The 18,993-nt window shown below is 46.4% G+C and overlaps 1 protein-coding gene across 2 annotated transcripts in view; it reads right to left on the reverse strand.

Moving 5' to 3' along the window:
- LOC140206410 (SPARC-related modular calcium-binding protein 1-like) overlaps positions 1-18,993 on the reverse strand; it is a 111,827-nt gene that overhangs the window by 51,895 nt on the left and 40,939 nt on the right. For both annotated transcript variants that reach the window (XM_072274777.1, XM_072274776.1), the window contains exon 2: positions 5,792-5,963. In XM_072274777.1, coding sequence (XP_072130878.1) covers positions 5,792-5,963 — 172 coding nt within the window. The remainder of the gene's footprint in view (positions 1-5,791; positions 5,964-18,993) is intronic.

Below are 18,993 nucleotides of genomic sequence, written 5' to 3' on the forward strand. Positions count from 1 at the left end.
CTTGCAACCCTTGTGGGAGCAATGGATGTTGGGAATGGTGAGGGAGGAATGCAGGACAGGTGGCGGAGAAGGAGTGAGAAACCCAGGAGGAGGAAAGCAGAGGTCCATGAGCCAGTCCTCATCGGAGGACCAGAGACGGAGAGGGTCAGCAACTTTAAATTCTTGGGTATTATTTCAGAGGATGAGTCCTGGGCCCAGCACACAAGTGCAATTGTGAAGAAAGCACAGCAGCACCTCTACTTCCTTAGGAGTTTGCAGACATTCGACACGATATCTAAAACTTCGGCAAACTTCTATACATGTGTAGTGGAGAGCACATGGACTGGCTGCATCATGGCCTAGTATGGAAATATTAATGTTTCTGAATGGAAAATCCTACAAAAGGTGGTGGATTCAGCCCAGTGCATCACGGGTAAAGCCCTCCCAACCACTGAGCACATCCACATGAAAGGCTGTTGCAGGAAAGCAGCAACCGTCAGAGATCCTCACCACCCAGGCCATGATCTCTTCTCACTGCTGCCATCAGGTAGGAAGTACAGGAGCTTCAGGTCCCACACCACCAGGTTCAGGAACAGTTATCACCCCACAACCATCAGGCTCCTGAACCAGTGTGGATAACTTCACTCACCACAATGAGCCTCAGGTCCCACACCACCAGGTTCAGGAACAGTTATTACCCCACAACCATCAGGCTCCTGAACCAGTGTGGATAACTTCACTCACCACAATGAGCCTCAGGTCCCACACCACCAGGTTCAGGAACAGTTATCACCCCTCAACCATCAGGCTCCTGAACCAGTGTGGATAACTTCACTCACCACAATGAGCCTCAGGTCCCACACCACCAGGTTCAGGAACAGTTATTACCCCACAACCATCAGCCTCCTGGACCAGTGTGGATAACTTCACTCACCACAACGAGCCTCAGGTCCCACACCACCAGGTTCAGGAACAGTTATTACCCCACAACCATCAGCCTCCTGGACCAGTGTGGATAACTTCACTCACCACAATGAGCCTCAGGTCCCACACCACCAGGTTCAGGAACAGTTATTACCCCACAACCATCAGGCTCCTGAACCAGTGTGGATAACTTCACTCACCACAATGAGCCTCAGGTCCCACACCACCAGGTTCAGGAACAGTTATTACCCCACAACCATCAGGCTCCTGAACCAGTGTGGATAACTTCACTCACCACAATGAGCCTCAGGTCCCACACCACCAGGTTCAGGAACAGTTATTACCCCACAACCATCAGGCTCCTGAACCAGTGTGGATAACTTCACTCACCACAATGAGCCTCAGGTCCCACACCACCAGGTTCAGGAACAGTTATCACCCCACAACCATCAGGCTCCTGAACCAGTGTGGATAACTTCACTCACCACAATGAGCCTCAGGTCCCACACCACCAGGTTCAGGAACAGTTATTACCCCACAACCATCAGGCTCCTGAACCAGTGTGGATAACTTCACTCACCACAATGAGCCTCAGGTCCCACACCACCAGGTTCAGGAACAGTTATTACCCCACAACCATCAGGCTCCTGAACCAGTGTGGATAACTTCACTCACCACAATGAGCCTCAGGTCCCACACCACCAGGTTCAGGAACAGTTATTACCCCACAACCATCAGGCTCCTGAACCAGTGTGGATAACTTCACTCACCACAATGAGCCTCAGGTCCCACACCACCAGGTTCAGGAACAGTTATTACCCCACAACCATCAGGCTCCTGAACCAGTGTGGATAACTTCACTCACCACAATGAGCCTCAGGTCCCACACCACCAGGTTCAGGAACAGTTATTACCCCACAACCATCAGGCTCCTGAACCAGTGTGGATAACTTCACTCACCACAATGAGCCTCAGGTCCCACACCACCAGGTTCAGGGACAGTTATTACCCCACAACCATCAGGCTCCTGAACCAGTGTGGATAACTTCACTCACCACACTGAGCCTCAGGTCCCACACCACCAGGTTCAGGAACAGTTATCACCCCACAACCATCAGGCTCCTGAACCAGTGTGGATAACTTCACTCCCCACAATGAGCCTCAGGTCCCACACCACCAGGTTCAGGAACAGTTATTACCCCACAACCATCAGGCTCCTGAACCAGTGTGGATAACTTCACTCACCACACTGAGCCTCAGGTCCCACACCACCAGGTTCAGGAACAGTTATCACCCCACAACCATCAGGCTCCTGAACCAGTGTGGATAACTTCACTCCCCACAATGAGCCTCAGGTCCCACACCACCAGGTTCAGGAACAGTTATTACCCCACAACCATCAGGCTCCTGAACCAGTGTGGATAACTTCACTCACCACAATGAGCCTCAGGTCCCACACCACCAGGTTCAGGAACAGTTATTACCCCACAACCATCAGGCTCTTGAACAAAAGGGGATAACTGCACTCACTTGCCCCATCATTGAAATGTTTCCACAATCAATGATCTCACTTTAAGGATTCTATCTCATACTCTCATTATTTATTGCTATTTATTTATATTTGCATTTGCATTTGCACAGTGTGTTACCTTCTGCACTCTGGTTGATCTTTCACTGATCCTGTTGGAATCAGAATCAGGTTTATTATCACCGGCATGTGTCGTGAAATTTGTTAGCTTAGCAGCAGCAGTTCAATGCAATACATGATAGTATAGAAATAAAAAAAATTAACTCAATTACAGTAAGTACATATGTTTATATTAAATAAACAAATAATAGTGCAAAACAAGAAATAATTTATATTAAAAGAAAAATGAGATAGTTCATGGTTCAGTGTCCATTCAGAAATCGGATAGCAGAGGGGAAGAAGCTGTTCCTGAATCATTGAGTGAGTGCCTTCAGGCTTTTGTACCTCCTCCCTGATGGTAACAATGAGAAGAGTCCTGGGTGGTGGGGGTCCTTAATGATGGACACTCCCTTTCTGCAGCACCACTCCTTGAAGATGTATTGGATACTACAGAGCACCCAAAATGGAGCTGACTAATTTTACAACTTCCTGTAGTCGCAGTAGCACCGACCCCCCCGCCCCACCCTATACCAGACAGTGATGCAGCCAGTCAGAATGCTCTCCATGGTACACCTATAGAAGCTTTCAAGTGCTTTAAGTGACAAACCAAATCTCTTCAAACTCCTAATGAAATATAGCTACCATCTTGCCTTCTTTGTAGCTGCATCAATATGCTGGGACCAGGTTAGATCCTCAGAGATCTTGACACTCGGGAACTTAAAACTTCACACTCTTTCCACTTCGATCCCTCTGTGAGGATTGGTATGTGTTCCTTTGTCTTACCCTTCCTGAAGTCCACAATCAGCTCATTCGTCTTACTGACGTTGAATGCCAGGTTGTTGCTGTGACACCACTCCACTAGTTGGCATATCTCACTCCTGTACGCCCTCTCGTCACCACCTGAGATTCTACCAACAATGGTTATATCATCAGCAAATTTATAGATGCTATTTGAGCTATGCCTAGCCGCACAGTCATGTGTATATAGAGAGTAGAGCAGTGGGCTAAGCACACACCCCTGAGGTGCACCAGTGTTGATCGTCAATGAGGAGGAGATGTTATCAGCAATCCCCACAGATTGTGGGCTCCTGGTTAGGTAGTCGAGGATCCAGTTGCAGAGGGAGGTACAGAGGCCCAGTTTCTGTAGCTTATCGATCAAGACTGTGGGAATGATGATGTTAAACGCCGAGTTATAGTCAACAAACAGCATCCTGACACAGGTGTATATATTGTCCGGGTGATCTAAGGCTGTGTGAAGAGCCATTGAGATTGCGTCTGCCATTGACCTGTTGTGGCGATAGGCAAGTTGCAGTGGGTCAGTCTAGTCATAACCAACCTCTCAAAGCATTCCATCACTGTCGATGTGAGTGCTACCAGGCGATAGTCGTTAAGGCAGCTCACACTACTCTTCCTAGGCACTGGCATAATTGTTGCCTTTATGAAGCAGGTGGGAACATACGACCGGAGCAGTGGCAGGTTGAAAGTGGCCTTGAATACTCCTGCCAGATAGTTGGCACAAGTTTTCGGTCGTATCAAGTACTCCGTTGGGGCCTGCTGCCTTGCGAAGGTTCACCCTCTTTAAAGACAGCTTGACGTCAGCCTCTGAGACAGAGATCACAGGGTCACCGGATGCAGCAGGGAGTTGTAGTTATATTCTCCCTTTCAAAGTGTGCATAGAAGGCGTTGAGTTCATCTGGTAGTGAGGCATTGCTGCCATTCATGCTATTGGGTTTCACTTTGTTGGAATTAATGTCCTGCAAACCCTGCAGGGTTGACATGCTGTGGTAAACCATGTATATATGTTGTAACTGGGTTACCTGTCTGGACACACACCTCTGCTGACTGCCCCTGTGGCTCCTCCCACAGAGTCCTGTATAAAGGTGTTCGCCTTACCCCTCCCCCTCAGTCCGGGGGCAGACACTCACTGTGGAGGTCGTATTGTACAGCGAATAAAAGCCTTTCAGTATTTTACCAAACCTCAGTCTTTTGGAGTAATTGAAGGTGCTTCACATGCATCCAGTGTTGCCTCCAACCTCACTCAGAATAGTCACTTTGCTCTCTAAATAGCCCTCGCAAGTCCTATCTGCTCTTCTTGTACAGACCCAGGTCGTCAGACTTGAATGCCACAGATCTAGCCCTCAGCAAATGATAAACCTCCTGGTTCATCCATGGCTTTTGGTTTGGGAATGTACAGCAAATTTTCGTAGACACACACTCATCCACACAGGTTTTAATGAAGTCGGTAACAACTGCAGCATTCTCATCCAGACTCAGAGACAAATCCCTGAATAAAGTCCAGTCCACCAATTCAAAGCAGTCCTATAGGCACTCCTGTGCTTCCCTTGTCCATACCTTCTTGGTCCTCACTACTGGTGCTGCAGTCTCTCCCTCAGGGAGTAGAAATACAGCCAGGCGATCAGACTTCCCGAAGTGAGGGCGTGGAATAACGCGGTAGGCATTCTTGATGGTGGTGTAACAATGGTCTAGTGTGTTGTTCCCTCCGGTGATTTGTTGATGGTAATTATTTAGTGACTTTTTCAAGCTGGCCTAGTTAAAATCCCCCAGAATGATGGTGAAAGTGTCAGGGTGTGCAATTTCCTGCATGTTGACCCCATTGCTCAGATCATCTAGAGCCTGTTTGATATTGGCCTGAGGTGGAATGTGCACCACTACCAGAAGGATCGCTGAAATCTCCCAGGGCAGGTAAAATGGACGGCATTTAATTACGAGAGATTCCAGGTCTGGTGAGCAACTCTGATATATTTGTGCACCAAGAGGAGTTGATCGTGAGGCAGACACCTCCTCCTCTGCTTTTGGCAGACTCGACAGTTACTATAAAATGTAACTAGAGTTACTATTTTATAGATTTGCAGGGCATGCCTGCGGGAAAGTGAACCTCAGAGTTGGATATGGTGACATGTATGTACTTTGATAATAAAGTTTACTTTGAACTTTGAGATGAGAGAATGTCTGGGATGGATGGGATTGTTGATTATGCTGGCAAGACAAAGGGCATTGACAGAATCCATGCAGAGTAGGCTGGGTTTTCCTGAGAGGTTTTCCAAGATACACAATGTTCACAAAAATTAACAAGTCAAGGGTCTTGGCCCAAAACGTTGAACATGTATTCCTCTCCACAGATGCTGCCAGACCTGCTGAGTTCCTCCAGCATTTTGCGTGTGTTATTGACAGATGTTACATTGGAAGCATGCAATCGATGATTGGAAGAGTCATTGTGTACCCTTCAGTTGTCACACTTACCGCTACATCGGCTCCGAGACACAGTTTCGAGGGTTGGGTCCCTGCACTTTGCCCGCTGGAAGGCACAATGGGACTTGTAGAGTTTCCTGTCGCTGCCACACACTGGCTTCTGCTGGCCCTTGGAGCAATTGATGTTGCAGAGGCCCCCTCGGTCACTCTCAGCTATCAGAAACTAAAGCAACAACAGTTCCAGTTAGCATCTGTCCTCAATGAGAGTAACAACCTTATCATTTCCCTTCACAGTTGTTAACATCTGTCCTTAATACACAGAACAACCCCATTGTTTCCTGCATTCTCACTGGTTGCCTCGCCAGCTGGTATGAAGGGGCCAAGGCACAGGATCAGAACAAGCTGCAGAAGGTTGTAAACCCAGCCAGCTCCCTCATGTGTGCGTGGTTTCATAACTCCAAAACATAAAACTAATTGAAAAATAAACACACAGCCAGGAATAACACCAGTTAGTTTCGTTTTTACTTTAGCAAGGAGCACACTTTCTCCAAGAGGACCACAACCTTGTCACGGTTCGGAGGCCTGCGTGCCTCATTGACCCGGCGAGCGACGTTAGCTGAAGTCAGGGCTTTGTGCTTTGGCTCTTGGTAGGGTCAACCATGCCAAACAGGTCAAAGGGTAGAGGCCAGATTAAGAGTGGTCCACATGTCCTGTCAGGGCTAACAACCCTGACTGGTTGAACAAAACTGTTACAGAAACAGCAATGAAGAATCCTTCTACATCTGAGTGTGACGGTATTCCTGAGTCTCCACCCAGGACTTGCATGACTGACAGGAATGAAAACCCAGAGGAAACTACTGACACGATGAAGGAAGCCCTGAACACCACCAGAGAGGAAGGACCTTCATTGCTGCCCTGAACACCAGTGGTGTAACGGGAAATAAGTAAATAAGATGCACATTTATGACGTGGTGGCATAATAACATACACCATTCACGTACTTTTACATATAACCCATAAACACCAAGTAATTCTTAATTAAACAATATATACGGTATTACTCAAATACTACTGAAATATTAAATACACAACAATGCACACTAGCCTCCCCAACAGGTACATGGAGGAATTTAAGGTGGGGGATTATATGGGAGGCAGGGTTTGAGGGTCAGCACAATAATGTGGGCCGAAGGGCCTGTACTATGCTGTACTATTCCATGTTCTATGTTCTATCTAGTCTATGCTCTCTTCCCACTGCTGTCATTAGGAAGGAGGTACAAAAGCCTTAGGCCCTATATCACCAGATTCAGGAACAGTTATTACAGGTCTGGTACCCCTTATCTGAAAATCCAAAATCCATAAACCCCCAAAACCCAATTTTTTTTTTGTTGGGCGCTGACATGCCGTCACAAATTCCACAAGGCACTGGGAAGGTTCCCGGGTGATACGCAGGTCTCTGTGCACAGACAGCTCTGAGAAGTGACCCCAAATATGTAACGAACATCATTTAATGAAAAACAGAAAAACATGGTGTAAAATGAAGGTGCCAATCGTGTAGCATCAGCATCAGAGTGAACGTATGCTCTTTAATGGTATGCTGGTTGTAAAACACGCAAAGATCTATCACGACAAACTGAACATTGGAGACAATTGTGAATATTCAGCAGGCTGGTTCCAGAAATAGAAGAAACACAACATTGAATTTTTAAAAGCGTCTGTTGGTTATGGAAATCCGGCACCAGAGCACATTTACAATACTGATCTCCTTCCAGTAATTTTTTCCCTCCTCTTCCTCTCTTCTTGCCTCTTACCTCGCTCACCTGCCTATCACCTATTCCTGGTGCCCCTCCTCCTTCCCGTTCTCCCATGGTCCACTCCCCTCTCCTACCAGATTCCTTCCTCTCCGGTCCTTTACCTTCCCACCCACCTGGATTCACCCATCACCTTCCCGCTAGCTATCCTCCTTCACCCGCACCACCCCGCCCAAACTTTTTATTCTGGCCTCTTCCCCCTTCATTTCCAGCCCTGGAGAAGGGTCTCAGCCTGAAATGTCAACTGTTTATTCCTCTCCATAGATGCTGCCTGACCTGTTGATTTCCTGCTGCATTTTGTGTGTGTTACGGTGCTGATCGTTTTTATACCTTACATAATGGAATTACATTTTGTTTAAAACTACATTTATTTAAATTAAATTTTTAAAGCATTGCTGATGAAAACACCAGAATGAGTATACAATGCTTATTGTTTCTAAACCTTATATAAAAACCTGGTAAAAGTTTTAAAAAAATACAGTGTACTGTAAACTTTTCATAACAACACAGCATCGTAGGTGGAAACATCATAGGTGATGTTGTGGGGATGGACTGGACTCCTTGATGGTGGTGTCTGAAAAGAGGATGCTGTCCAAGTTGCATGCCATCTTGGTCATTGTCTCCCATCCACTACATAATGTACTGGTTGGGCACAGGAGTACATTCAGCCGGAGACTCATTCCACCGAGATGCAACACAGAGCGTCATAGGAAGTCATTCCTGCCTGTGGCTATCAAACTTTACAACTCTTCCCTTGGAGAGTCAGACACCCTGAGCCAATAGGCTGGTCCTGAACTTAATCCTAGCATAATTTACATATTACTATTTAATTATGTATGGTTTTATTACTATTTAATTATTTATGGTGCAACTGTAACGAAAACCAATTTCCCTCGGGATCAATAAAGTATGACTTATGACTATAGTTTACTTTGTCACATGTACATCGAAACATCCGGTGAGAGCGTCGGTTTTGCGTCAATGACCAGCGCAGTCTGAAGATGTGCCGAGGGCAGCCTACAATGTGTTGCCATTCTTCTGGCACTAAATCTGCATGCCCAAAAAATCCTCACCCCATACGTCTTTGGAATGTGGAAGGAAGCCAGAGCACCCGGAGGAAACCCACGCAATCACCGGGAGAACGTACAAACTCCTTACAGGCAGTTGAAAGGCCCAAAGACTCGACTGAATTGACTTTATTTCTTACATCCTCATTTAGAATATGAGGCTGAGTACAGAGCTACGGTAGGAAACTTTGTCACATGGTGTGAGCAGAATTATCTGCAGCTTAATGTGAAAAAGACTAAGGAGCTGGTGGTAGACCTGAAGAGAGCTAAGGTACCAGTGACCCCTGTTTCCATCCAGGGGGTCAGTGTGGACATGGTGGAGGATTACAAGTACCTGGGGATATGAATTGACAATAAACTGGACTGGTCAAAGAACACTGAGGCTGTCTACAAGAAGGGTCAGAGCCATCTCTATTTCCTGAGGAGACTGAGGTCCTTTAACATCTGCCGGACGATGCTGAGGATGTTCTACGAGTCTGTGGTGGCCAGTGCGATCATGTTTGCTGTTGTGTGCTGGGGCAGCAGGCTGAGGGTAGCAGACACCAACAGAATCAACAAACTCATTCATAAGGCCAGTGATGCTGTGGGGATGGAACTGGACTCTCTGACCGTGGTGTCTGAAAAGAGGATGCTGTCTAAGTTGCATGCCATCTTGGTCAATGTCTCCCATCCACTACATAATGTACTGGTTGGGCACAGGAGTACATTCAGCCAAAGACTCATTCCACCGAGATGCAACACAGAGCGTCATAGGAAGTCATTCCTGCCTGTGGCCATCAAACTTTACAACTCCTCCCTTGGAGGGTCAGACACCCTGAGCCAATAGGCTGGTCCTGGACTTATTTCCTGGCATAATTTACATATTACTATTTAACTATTTATGGTTTTATTACTATTTAATTATTTATGGTGCAACTGTAATGAAAACCAATTTCCCCCGGGATCAATAAAGTATGACTATGACTATGACTAAAGCCTTCCGTTATTCAACAGTTGATTCAGGTATTCTCCCATGCGTCTGTTGCTTTTGACACCCTGCATACTTTATACTTTCATTATACTAACGTTATGTAATCATCTTTACTGTTAAGTTCATGCGTGTGATGAACAATCTAAGACAAAGAATCACACACAAAATGCTGGAGGAACTCAGCAGGCCAGGCAGCATCTATGGAGGGGAATAAACAGTTGACAATTTGCGCCGAGACCCTTCATCAAGACTGGAAAGGAAGGGTGAAGATGCTAGAATAAAAAGTTGGGGAAATGGGGAAGGAGGAAAGCTAGAAGGTGATAAGTGGAGTCAGGAGGGTGGGGAAAGTCAAGGGCTGGAGAAAAAAGGAGGGGGCCGCAGGAGAACGGGAAGGAGGCTCGAGTGAGAAGAGGCAAGAGTGGGGAAGAGGTGAGGGGGAGGGAGAACATTTTCTTTAAGTTGGAGGCTACCCAGACAGAACATGAGGATTGCTTCTCCACCCTGAGAGTGGCCTCATCTTGGCACAAGAGGAGGCCATTGACCAACACGCGGGAATAGGAATGGGAATCTGGGAATTGACAGATGGAGCAGAGGTGCTGGAAGTCACAGCAGTGTTCAAGGATGGCATTGAAAAACTCAAACCTAGCAAGGGCAAGATGTTTTTTTTAATTAAATTGCCACACCCAAGTTCTGTAAAGCGCATTCGGCTGCTTCTACTATCAGTGGTAAAATAGCAATGAGCTAGATCGCGTGGAGGCTGAATGAATTCTTTCCAAGGTTAAGTGGATCCCATGAGCAATGCCAGTGGTCTCAGAGGCCAAGAATAAGTCTGTCAGGATAAGTGGTGATTTTAAGGTCACCATGAACCCAGCACTGAAAGTAGATCAATGCCCTCTGCCCAGGATAGAGGATATCTTTGCAAACCTTTCTGGAGGGAAACACTGCAGCAAAGCGGGTTTAGCTGAGGCCTACCTACAGATGGAGACAGAAGAAGATGCCAAACTGTTTCTCACTGTAAACACTCAAAGGGGTTTATTGATATACAGTAATAGGCTTATTTTTGGAGTTGCATCCGTATCTGTAATTTGGCAGAAAGCTATGGGCCAGGTGCCACAAGGCTACCTAGGCGCTCAGTGTTATCAGGATGACATCAGTGTGACCTGTAAGGATAACATGGAACAACTCCAAAACTTCAAGATAGTGTTAAAAAAGTGTGTGTTTAATATTTCAATAATATTTGAGTAATCCTGTATACTGTTTATTAAGCAATCTTGTTTGTTTAATAATTCATTACAGATTATATGAAAAAATAAGTTAATTTCATACATAGCCACGCTACCACATGATACGTGCACCCCTCACTTAAAGTAAACAGAAAGTGAGACCTATATTCCTGGGCTCCTGCATTTCCTTTGAATTAGTTTAATGTCTTGGAGTTATAAAACATAACAGTTAATCACAGGAGTGTGACAGCAGCTATATTTCCTGAGGAGTTTGAGGAGATTTGGTTTGTCACCAAAAACACTTACAGATGTCTACAGATGTACCATGGAGAACATTCTAACCGGCTGCATCACTTCTGACATGGGGGGGTGGGGTGGGGGCTACTGCTCAGGATCGAAGTAAGCTGCAGAGAGTTATAAAACTAGTCCGCTCCATCATGGGCACTAACCTCCGTAGTATCCAAAACATCTTCAAGGAGCGGTGTCTCAGGAAGGCAGTGTCCATCATTAAGGACCCCATCACCCAGGGCATGCCCTCTTCTCACTGCTACCATCAGGGAGGAGGTACAGAAGCCTGAAGACACACACTCAGCAACTCAGGAACAGCTTCTTCCCCTCTGCCATCCCATTTCTGAATGGACAATGAACCCATGAACACTACCTCACTACTATTTTATTTCTATTTTTGCACTATTTATTTAGTTTAATTAATATATAGTATATTTACTGTAATTCACAGTTCTTTCCCTCTTATTATCATGTACGGCATGGTACTGCTACCGCAAAGTTAGCAAATTTCACGATGCGGGCCGGTGATTCTGATTATGAGAAAGCGGTCAAAGCAAAAATAAATAATAATCATGTGGGAAGGAGAAAGACAAAAAAAAAAAAATTTGCTTTAGAGAGACAAAGTATTGGAGAGCAAGAGGGGAGGGAGGGGTGGAAGAGATCCTCCATTGTGTTTACCACTTTGGAAGCAAGCAGTAAATAATATTACAGAAACTATTTTTAGTAAGGGTGAAAATGAGGAACAGAGAACCATTGTCTAGCTGTGGTATGTTGCTGCCATTCCTGGTTTTACATAGAAAGACTCAGACTCGAGTCTGCACAGAGCAAGACATTCTAAATACCACAGGCACAGCGTCTTGAAAAATCTGCTGCATATTTTTATCCATATTTATTGACATACTTTACCTTATTTTCATGGCCTTTTTTAAAATATATTTTAAGGTTCCCTTGCTAGGGGCAGCTGGAACTGTTGTTCAGACATTAGAACGACAAGTTCCCAAAACTGTCAGTGAAATATTTGGAAACCCCACCCTCTCCCTAAACAGGGGATGATTGAAAGTTGAACAACGTGACAGAATGCTGGAGGAACTCAGCAGGTCAGGCAGCGTCTGCGGAGAGGAACAAACAGTCAACGTTTTGGGCCGGGACCCTTCTTCAGGATTGGAAGGGAAGGGGGTAGAAGTCAGAATTAGAAGGTGGGAGGGCGGGGGAGAAGTATAACCTGGCAGGTGATAGGTGAAGCCAGGTTAGGAGGAGAGTGGGAGGGATGAAGGGAGAAGTTAGGAGGTGATAGATGGAAGAGGTAAAGGTCAGAAAAAGAAATAATTTGATCAGAGAGGGGGAGTGGACCATGGGAGAAAGGGAAAGAGGAGGGGAAATCAGAGGGTGGTGATGGGCAGGTGAGGAGATGAGAAGTGATGGGAGAGTAATCATAAACAAGAGAAACACACACAAAATACAGGAGGAACTCAGCAGGTCAAGCAGCATCTATGGAGGAGAATAAACAATCGATATTTCAGGCCGAGAGCCTTCTTCAGAACTGGAAAGAAAGTGGGAAGATGCCAGAATAAAAAAGTGGAGGGAGGGGAAGGAGGATAGCTAGGTGATCAGTGAAGCCAGGTGAGTGGAAAAGGTCAAGGAATGGAGAGGAGAGTGGACCATGAGAGAAAGGGAAGAAGGAGGCGACTCAGGAGGACGTGGTAGGCAGGTGAGAAGAGGTAAGAGGCTATAGTGGGGAATAGAAGAAGAGGGGAGAGGGAGGGGACATTTGTTATAACCGGAAGGAGAAATTAGTATTCATGCCTTCAGGTTGGAGGCTACCCAGACAGAACATGAGGTGTTGCTCCTTCTCCCAAGGGTGGCCTCATCGTAGCTCAAGAGGAGACCATGGCCCGACACATCTGAATGGGAATGGGGATTGAAGTGCTTGGCCACTGGGAAGTTCTGCTTTTGGCAGACGGAGTGGAGGTGCTCGGTGAAGAGCCCTCCCCCCCCCCTCAATTTACAATGGGTCTCACCAATGTAGAGAAGAGTCATTGGAATGGGGAATGGGGGAAAAAGAGAGAAGGGGGACGGGAGGAAGTTAGAGAAATATAAAGTCCCTTTTTTCTTACTTTAGCAGAGCAGCTGATGGGCTGAACCGTATAGGCCATGGCAGCAACTCAGACACGTTGCCATGGTGACCTATGGGCATATGTCATTGCAAGCTGTACGGTTCACAATAGAATTGACCAGGAAGGGATGAAGACATGCAAACAAGGGACCCTAAATGTTCTGAAAACAAGGAAAAGGCAAATAAATAACCCGTTTTAAAGATTCAAAACGAGAGTGGGCTCTGGGTCAGGCTGGGGTCTTCAGCTTCGCGTCTTACTTGCTCTCTTGAGAATGTAAGTAACGGAGGAAGATCCCAGACCATTTATTTGTTTAACGATACTCTTCCAGCCCAGGAAGCTGCAACAGCCAATTACACCCAAGTGACCACTTAACCTACTAACCAGTGCAGCTTTGGACTGTGGGAGGAAACCAGAGCTCGCGGAGGAAGCCTGTACGGTCACGGGGAGAACGTACAAACTCCTGATAGACAGCGGTGGAAATTGAAGCCGGGTTCACTGGCTCTATAATAGCATTAAGCCACCATTTACAGCAATGAAGAGGTTCATTAAGCATCGTGGACACCCTGAAGCCCTCCCATTATAACAGACTGGATCGGGCCCATTGCCTGGAACAGCCATCACACTTTCTACACAACTGCACCACCCTGAGACGAAAGAGAAAGCCCGATCTCACTGTTCACTGTCAGCAAGTCCCAGAGCCAACAAACATGCCAAGCCACGGACACTAACTCACTTTCTTCATTACTGTGTATTTTTTATTGTAATTTATAGTATTTTTACCACTGCTCAGTACTTTGAACAGAAAATCCTACAGAAGGTAGTGGATTTGGCACAGTACATCACAGGTAAAACCCTCCCAACTAATTAGCACAAAATGCTGTCATAGGAAAGCAGCATCCATTATCCGAGATCCCCACTACCCAGGCCGTGCTCTCTTCTCGCTGCTGCCATCACCTAGAAGGTACAAGAGCCTCAGGACTCGCACCACCAGGTTCAAGAACAGTTACTACCCCTCAACTATCAAGTGTTGCCCTGCTTCCGGTGTGGGAGGGAACCAGGACACCTGGAAGAGACGCAGGCGGTCACCGGGGAGAACGTACAAACTGCTTACAGACAGCAGCGGGAATTGAACCCCAGTGTAAAGCGTTGTACTAATTGCTACTCATTTGTTTATTTATGGAGATACAGCACAGAATACACCCTCCCAGCCCTTTGAGAAATGCCACTCAGCAATCCACCAATTTAACCCGAGCCTAATCCAGGGACAGTTTACAAAGACCAGTTAACCTACTGACTAGTACATCAAACTGGAGCACCCGGAGGAACCCGTGTAGTCACAGGAGAATGTACAAGCAGTGACGGGAATTGAACCCAAGTCGCCGTATTGTAAAGCATTGTGCTAATCACTCTGCTACCGTGCTTTCTGTTATCCTTTTCTCAAGGTCATGGGAAATTTCCTTAAAATTAATCTAATTCCAGGTTGAAAGCTGCAAGTAAAATTTCTCCCAGTGCCATTTCAAGCAGGACATTCCTGCTCAGACCAGCAGTGCAGGACGTTTCAGCTCAGACAGCAGCGCAGGACCTTCGGCCTATCATGTTGTGCAGAACTTTAACCTAGTCCAAGATAAATCTAACCCTTCCCTCCCACGTACCTGCTGCCCGTAACGTTGTTGGCGCTTAGGGCGGCACTGAACGTCCTCCATCCCTGACAGTGTTCAGGGCTTCAGTCTGTAGCTTGGTTTTCACTACTGTCAGCCATGCAAGTCCCGGTTGGAGACTCAGGAATACTGTCACACTCAGATGTAGAAGGAGTCTTCATTGCTGTTTCCGTAACAGTTTTGTTTGACCAGTCTGGGTTGTTAGCCCTGAGCTGAACCCCCAAACCTGGAGGACTGGTGGACCACTCTGAATCTGGCCTCTACCCTTTGACCTGTTGGGCACGGCTGACCCTAACAAGAGCCAAAACACAAAGCCTGACTCCAGACAACATAACTCTCTGGGTCATTGAGGCATGCAAGCCTCCAAACCCTATGACAAGGTTGTGGTCCTCATGGAGTTCCCTCCCACATAGGCCTCCATTTTTTCTTCATTCATGTGCACAAGTCCCTTAAATGTCCCAAAAGTACCTGTCTGTACCACCACACTTGGCAGCATGGCCCACGAACCTAAAACTGTTTTAAAAAAGCTACCTTTTTCATCCCCCCCCCCCCCATTCCTCCTTCTAATCACCTTAACATCATGTGCTCTGGTATTAGCCACTTTCACTCAGGCTGTCCAATCGATCGACGCCTCTTACCAACATGTACACCTCTATTGTTTCCTTTCATCCTCCTTCACCCCAAAGCGAAAAGCACTGAGCTGAACTCCTAAACCCGGAATCAACCTCTCCCCATAAGACACGCTCTCTGGTCCAGGTAAAATCCCGGTAAATTTCCTCTGCACCCTCTCTAAACTTCCACATTCTCCCTATAATGAGGCGACCATGAAGTGAAGTCGATAGTCCAAATGTGGTCTAACGAGATTTTTAAACGAGCTCCATTCTGCTTCCATTTCATTCATTGGAGCTCCTTCATTCACCCACGCTGAGCTTGTCAGTTTCACCAACTTTGTCTTTAACTTCCACCCTGCCCTCAAATTCACTTGGTCCATCTCTGATACCTCTCTCATCCCTTGCTCGATCTCTCTCTCACCCTCTCTGAAGACAAACTGTCAACCGACATCTTTTATAAACCTACTGACGTCCACGGTTATCTTGACTATACCTCTTCCCCTGTAAAAAAGCTGTTCCCTTTTCTCTGTTCCTTTGTCTGCCCAGCGTCTGTTCCCAGGATGAGGCTCTGTCAACCACCTCCATCTACCAAAAGCACAACCTCCAGGTGCCCAAACATTGAAATTCCCATTCCTGTTCTGACATGTCGGTCTATGGCCTCCTCCTGTGCTCAGAGTGGAGAAGCAACACTTTATATTCCATCTTGGTACCCTTTGACCTGATGGCATGAATATTGATTTCTCCTTCCAGATTAAAAAAAATGCTCCCTCCTCCTCCTCCCCTCTTCTATTCCCTACTCTGGCCTCTTACCACTTCTCACCTGCCTATCATCTTCCGCTGGGTCCCTTCCTCCTTCCCTTTCTCCCATGGTCCACTCTCCTCTCCTAACAGATTCCTTCTTTGTTTACCCTTCCCACCCACCTGGCTTCACCTATCACCTTCTAACTATCCTCCTTCCCCTCCCCCTACTTTTTTTTATTCTGGTGTCTTCTCCCTTCCTTCTCAGTCCTAAAGAAGGGCCTCGGTCCAAAATGTTGACTGTTTATTCATTTCCATAGATGCTGCCTGACCTGCAGAGTTCCTCCAGCATTTTGTGTGTGTGTTACTCTGGATTTCCAAAATCTGCAGAATCTCTCATGTTTGTCGTTCTGTTAAAACCTCTTTTCAACCAAAAACAAATCCTGTGGTTACGACTTCTTCTGGCAGTGGAAAGAGTTTTATTTTTATTTAAGCCCCTCCCATATATTTAGCACCCCCGTCCCCTGTGTAACCTTCTAGGGTCAGTGAGGTGACACCTTCACCCCTCCACATGCAATAACTCAAATGAAAAAGTTCTGAGAATCAAACACAAAAGACAATCGAGGCTAAGTATACCAGGAAACAATCTGGAAGAGGATGTCCTTAGAACGGGGATGAGGAGGAATTCCTTTATCTAAAGACTGGTGAATCTGAGGAATTCATTGCCACAGACAGCTGTGGAATCCAAGTCATTGGGTATATTTAAAGCGTGGTTTGATAGGTTCGTGATGGGTTAGGGCAATAGAGGTTACGGGGAGAAGGCAGGAGTATGGGGTTGAGAGGGATAATAATTCAGCTATGATGAAATGGTGGTGCAGACTCCGTTACAGTACACACCCTCTGGGGTTTAGATGCTCCAAGTTCTCCAGGAGTATGGATAGCTGGCACTGTTCCTTTAAAGGTTCTGACCCACTCTGCTAATTGGCAGCCATGTTTTGGCACCAAGGTTTGGATATTTGAAGAGCACCTGAACTCGATTTGGGGCTCAGTCCCCAACTTCGGTTCAGCCTGTGACTGCACTTAGGACTTCTGTCTCGTTTGGATTCTCGTCTCCAAACCTCTAAAGGTTCCCACCTAGTGCCTAGTTAAGAACCCTGTTATCATCTCAATGTCAAGACATTGCATTTCCATTCTAGACTCAAACAGTCATAGTCATACTTTATTGATCCCGGGGGAAGTTGGTTTTCGTTACAGTTGCACCATAAATAATAAATAGTAATAGAACCATAAATAGTTAAATAGTAATAAGTAAATTATGAAATAAGTCCAGGACCAGCCTATTGGCTCAGGGTGTCTGACCCCCCAAGGGAGGAGTTGTAAAGTTTGATGGCCACAGGCAGGAATGACTTCCTATGACGCTCTGTGTTGCATCTCGGTGGAATGAGTCTCTGGCTGAATGTACTCCTGTGCCCACCCAGTACATTATGTAGTAGATGGGAGACATTGACCAAGATGGCATGCAACTTGGACAGCATCCTCTTTTCCGACACCACCGTCAGAGAGTCCAGTTCCATCTCCACAACATCACTGGCCTTACGAATGAGTTTGTTGACTCTGTTGGTGTCTGCTACCCTCAGCCTGCTGCCCCAGCACACAACAGCAAACATGATCGCACTGGCCACCACAGACTCGTAGAACATCCTCAGCATCGTCCGGCAGATGTTAAAGGACCTCAGTCTCCTCAGGAAATAGAGACGGCTCTGACCCTTCTTGTAGACAGCCTCAGTGTTCTTTGACCAGTCCAGTTTATTGTCAATTCGTAGCACTTGGGTACTAACTCCACCACTTGGTCCTTATAGTCCTCACCTAGGCATCTTGTCACAGACTTGATGTACCAAATGGCCTAAATCTGCCTCTCTGCCTTACGGTGTAACATCTGTGTGGGGGAAATAGGAAAACACTTCACAATTGGGGAGGAGGGAGAAGATGGCGGCGCGACGCAGCTCGCAGCGGCCACTCCGGTGGTGATGTCTGTTATCTGTCAAGTAGGGTGCCGTGCACAATTCCGATTTGATGGAGACAGACGTGAGAGCATGGAGGAACATCTGGTGAAACTTCTGAAATGCCTGTTTCGCCGCTGCTGCTGCTGTGCGATCGAGAATCTCCAGAGGAAAGGCCCCGAGTCTTCGACTTTGCTTGTTGCTCGGCCGCTGGGGCGGGGTCGAAGCGCTGGGCAGAGATGGTGCTCGGTGTCAGAGGCTCGAAGTTTTCAGACGGACTCAGAGTCGGCTGCAGTCGGGTGCTTCCAATGCATCGGCAAGTTTGCGGCGCTTCCGTCTGCATGAGATGATGGGGTTATCGGGACTTGAGACTTTTTTTTAACCACGCTCATGGTCTGCTCTTTATCAAATTACGGTATTGCTTTACACTGTTGTAACTATATGTTATAATTATGTGGTTTTGTCAGTTTTAGTCTTGGTTTGTCCTGTGTTTCTGTGATATCATACTGGAGGAACATTGTATCATTTTTTAATGCATGCATTTCTAAATGACAATAAACGAGGACTGAGTGTCCTCATACTCTAATTGGGAAATAAACAAGATGTAAGATGCAAAGAACAGGGAAATATCACAATCTGTACATCTTGCACTTGGCACTGGATTCTATTTCCATCTTACACAAATAACCAGGAGGTTCACCGCACAACAAAGATTTTGCTTCCTGAATGCTTTTGGGTGGATCTTATGGACTTTGGACTGCTGATCATGAAAA

Source organism: Mobula birostris, chromosome 12 (assembly GCF_030028105.1).
Source record: "Mobula birostris isolate sMobBir1 chromosome 12, sMobBir1.hap1, whole genome shotgun sequence".
Classification (NCBI taxonomy): domain Eukaryota; kingdom Metazoa; phylum Chordata; class Chondrichthyes; order Myliobatiformes; family Myliobatidae; genus Mobula; species Mobula birostris.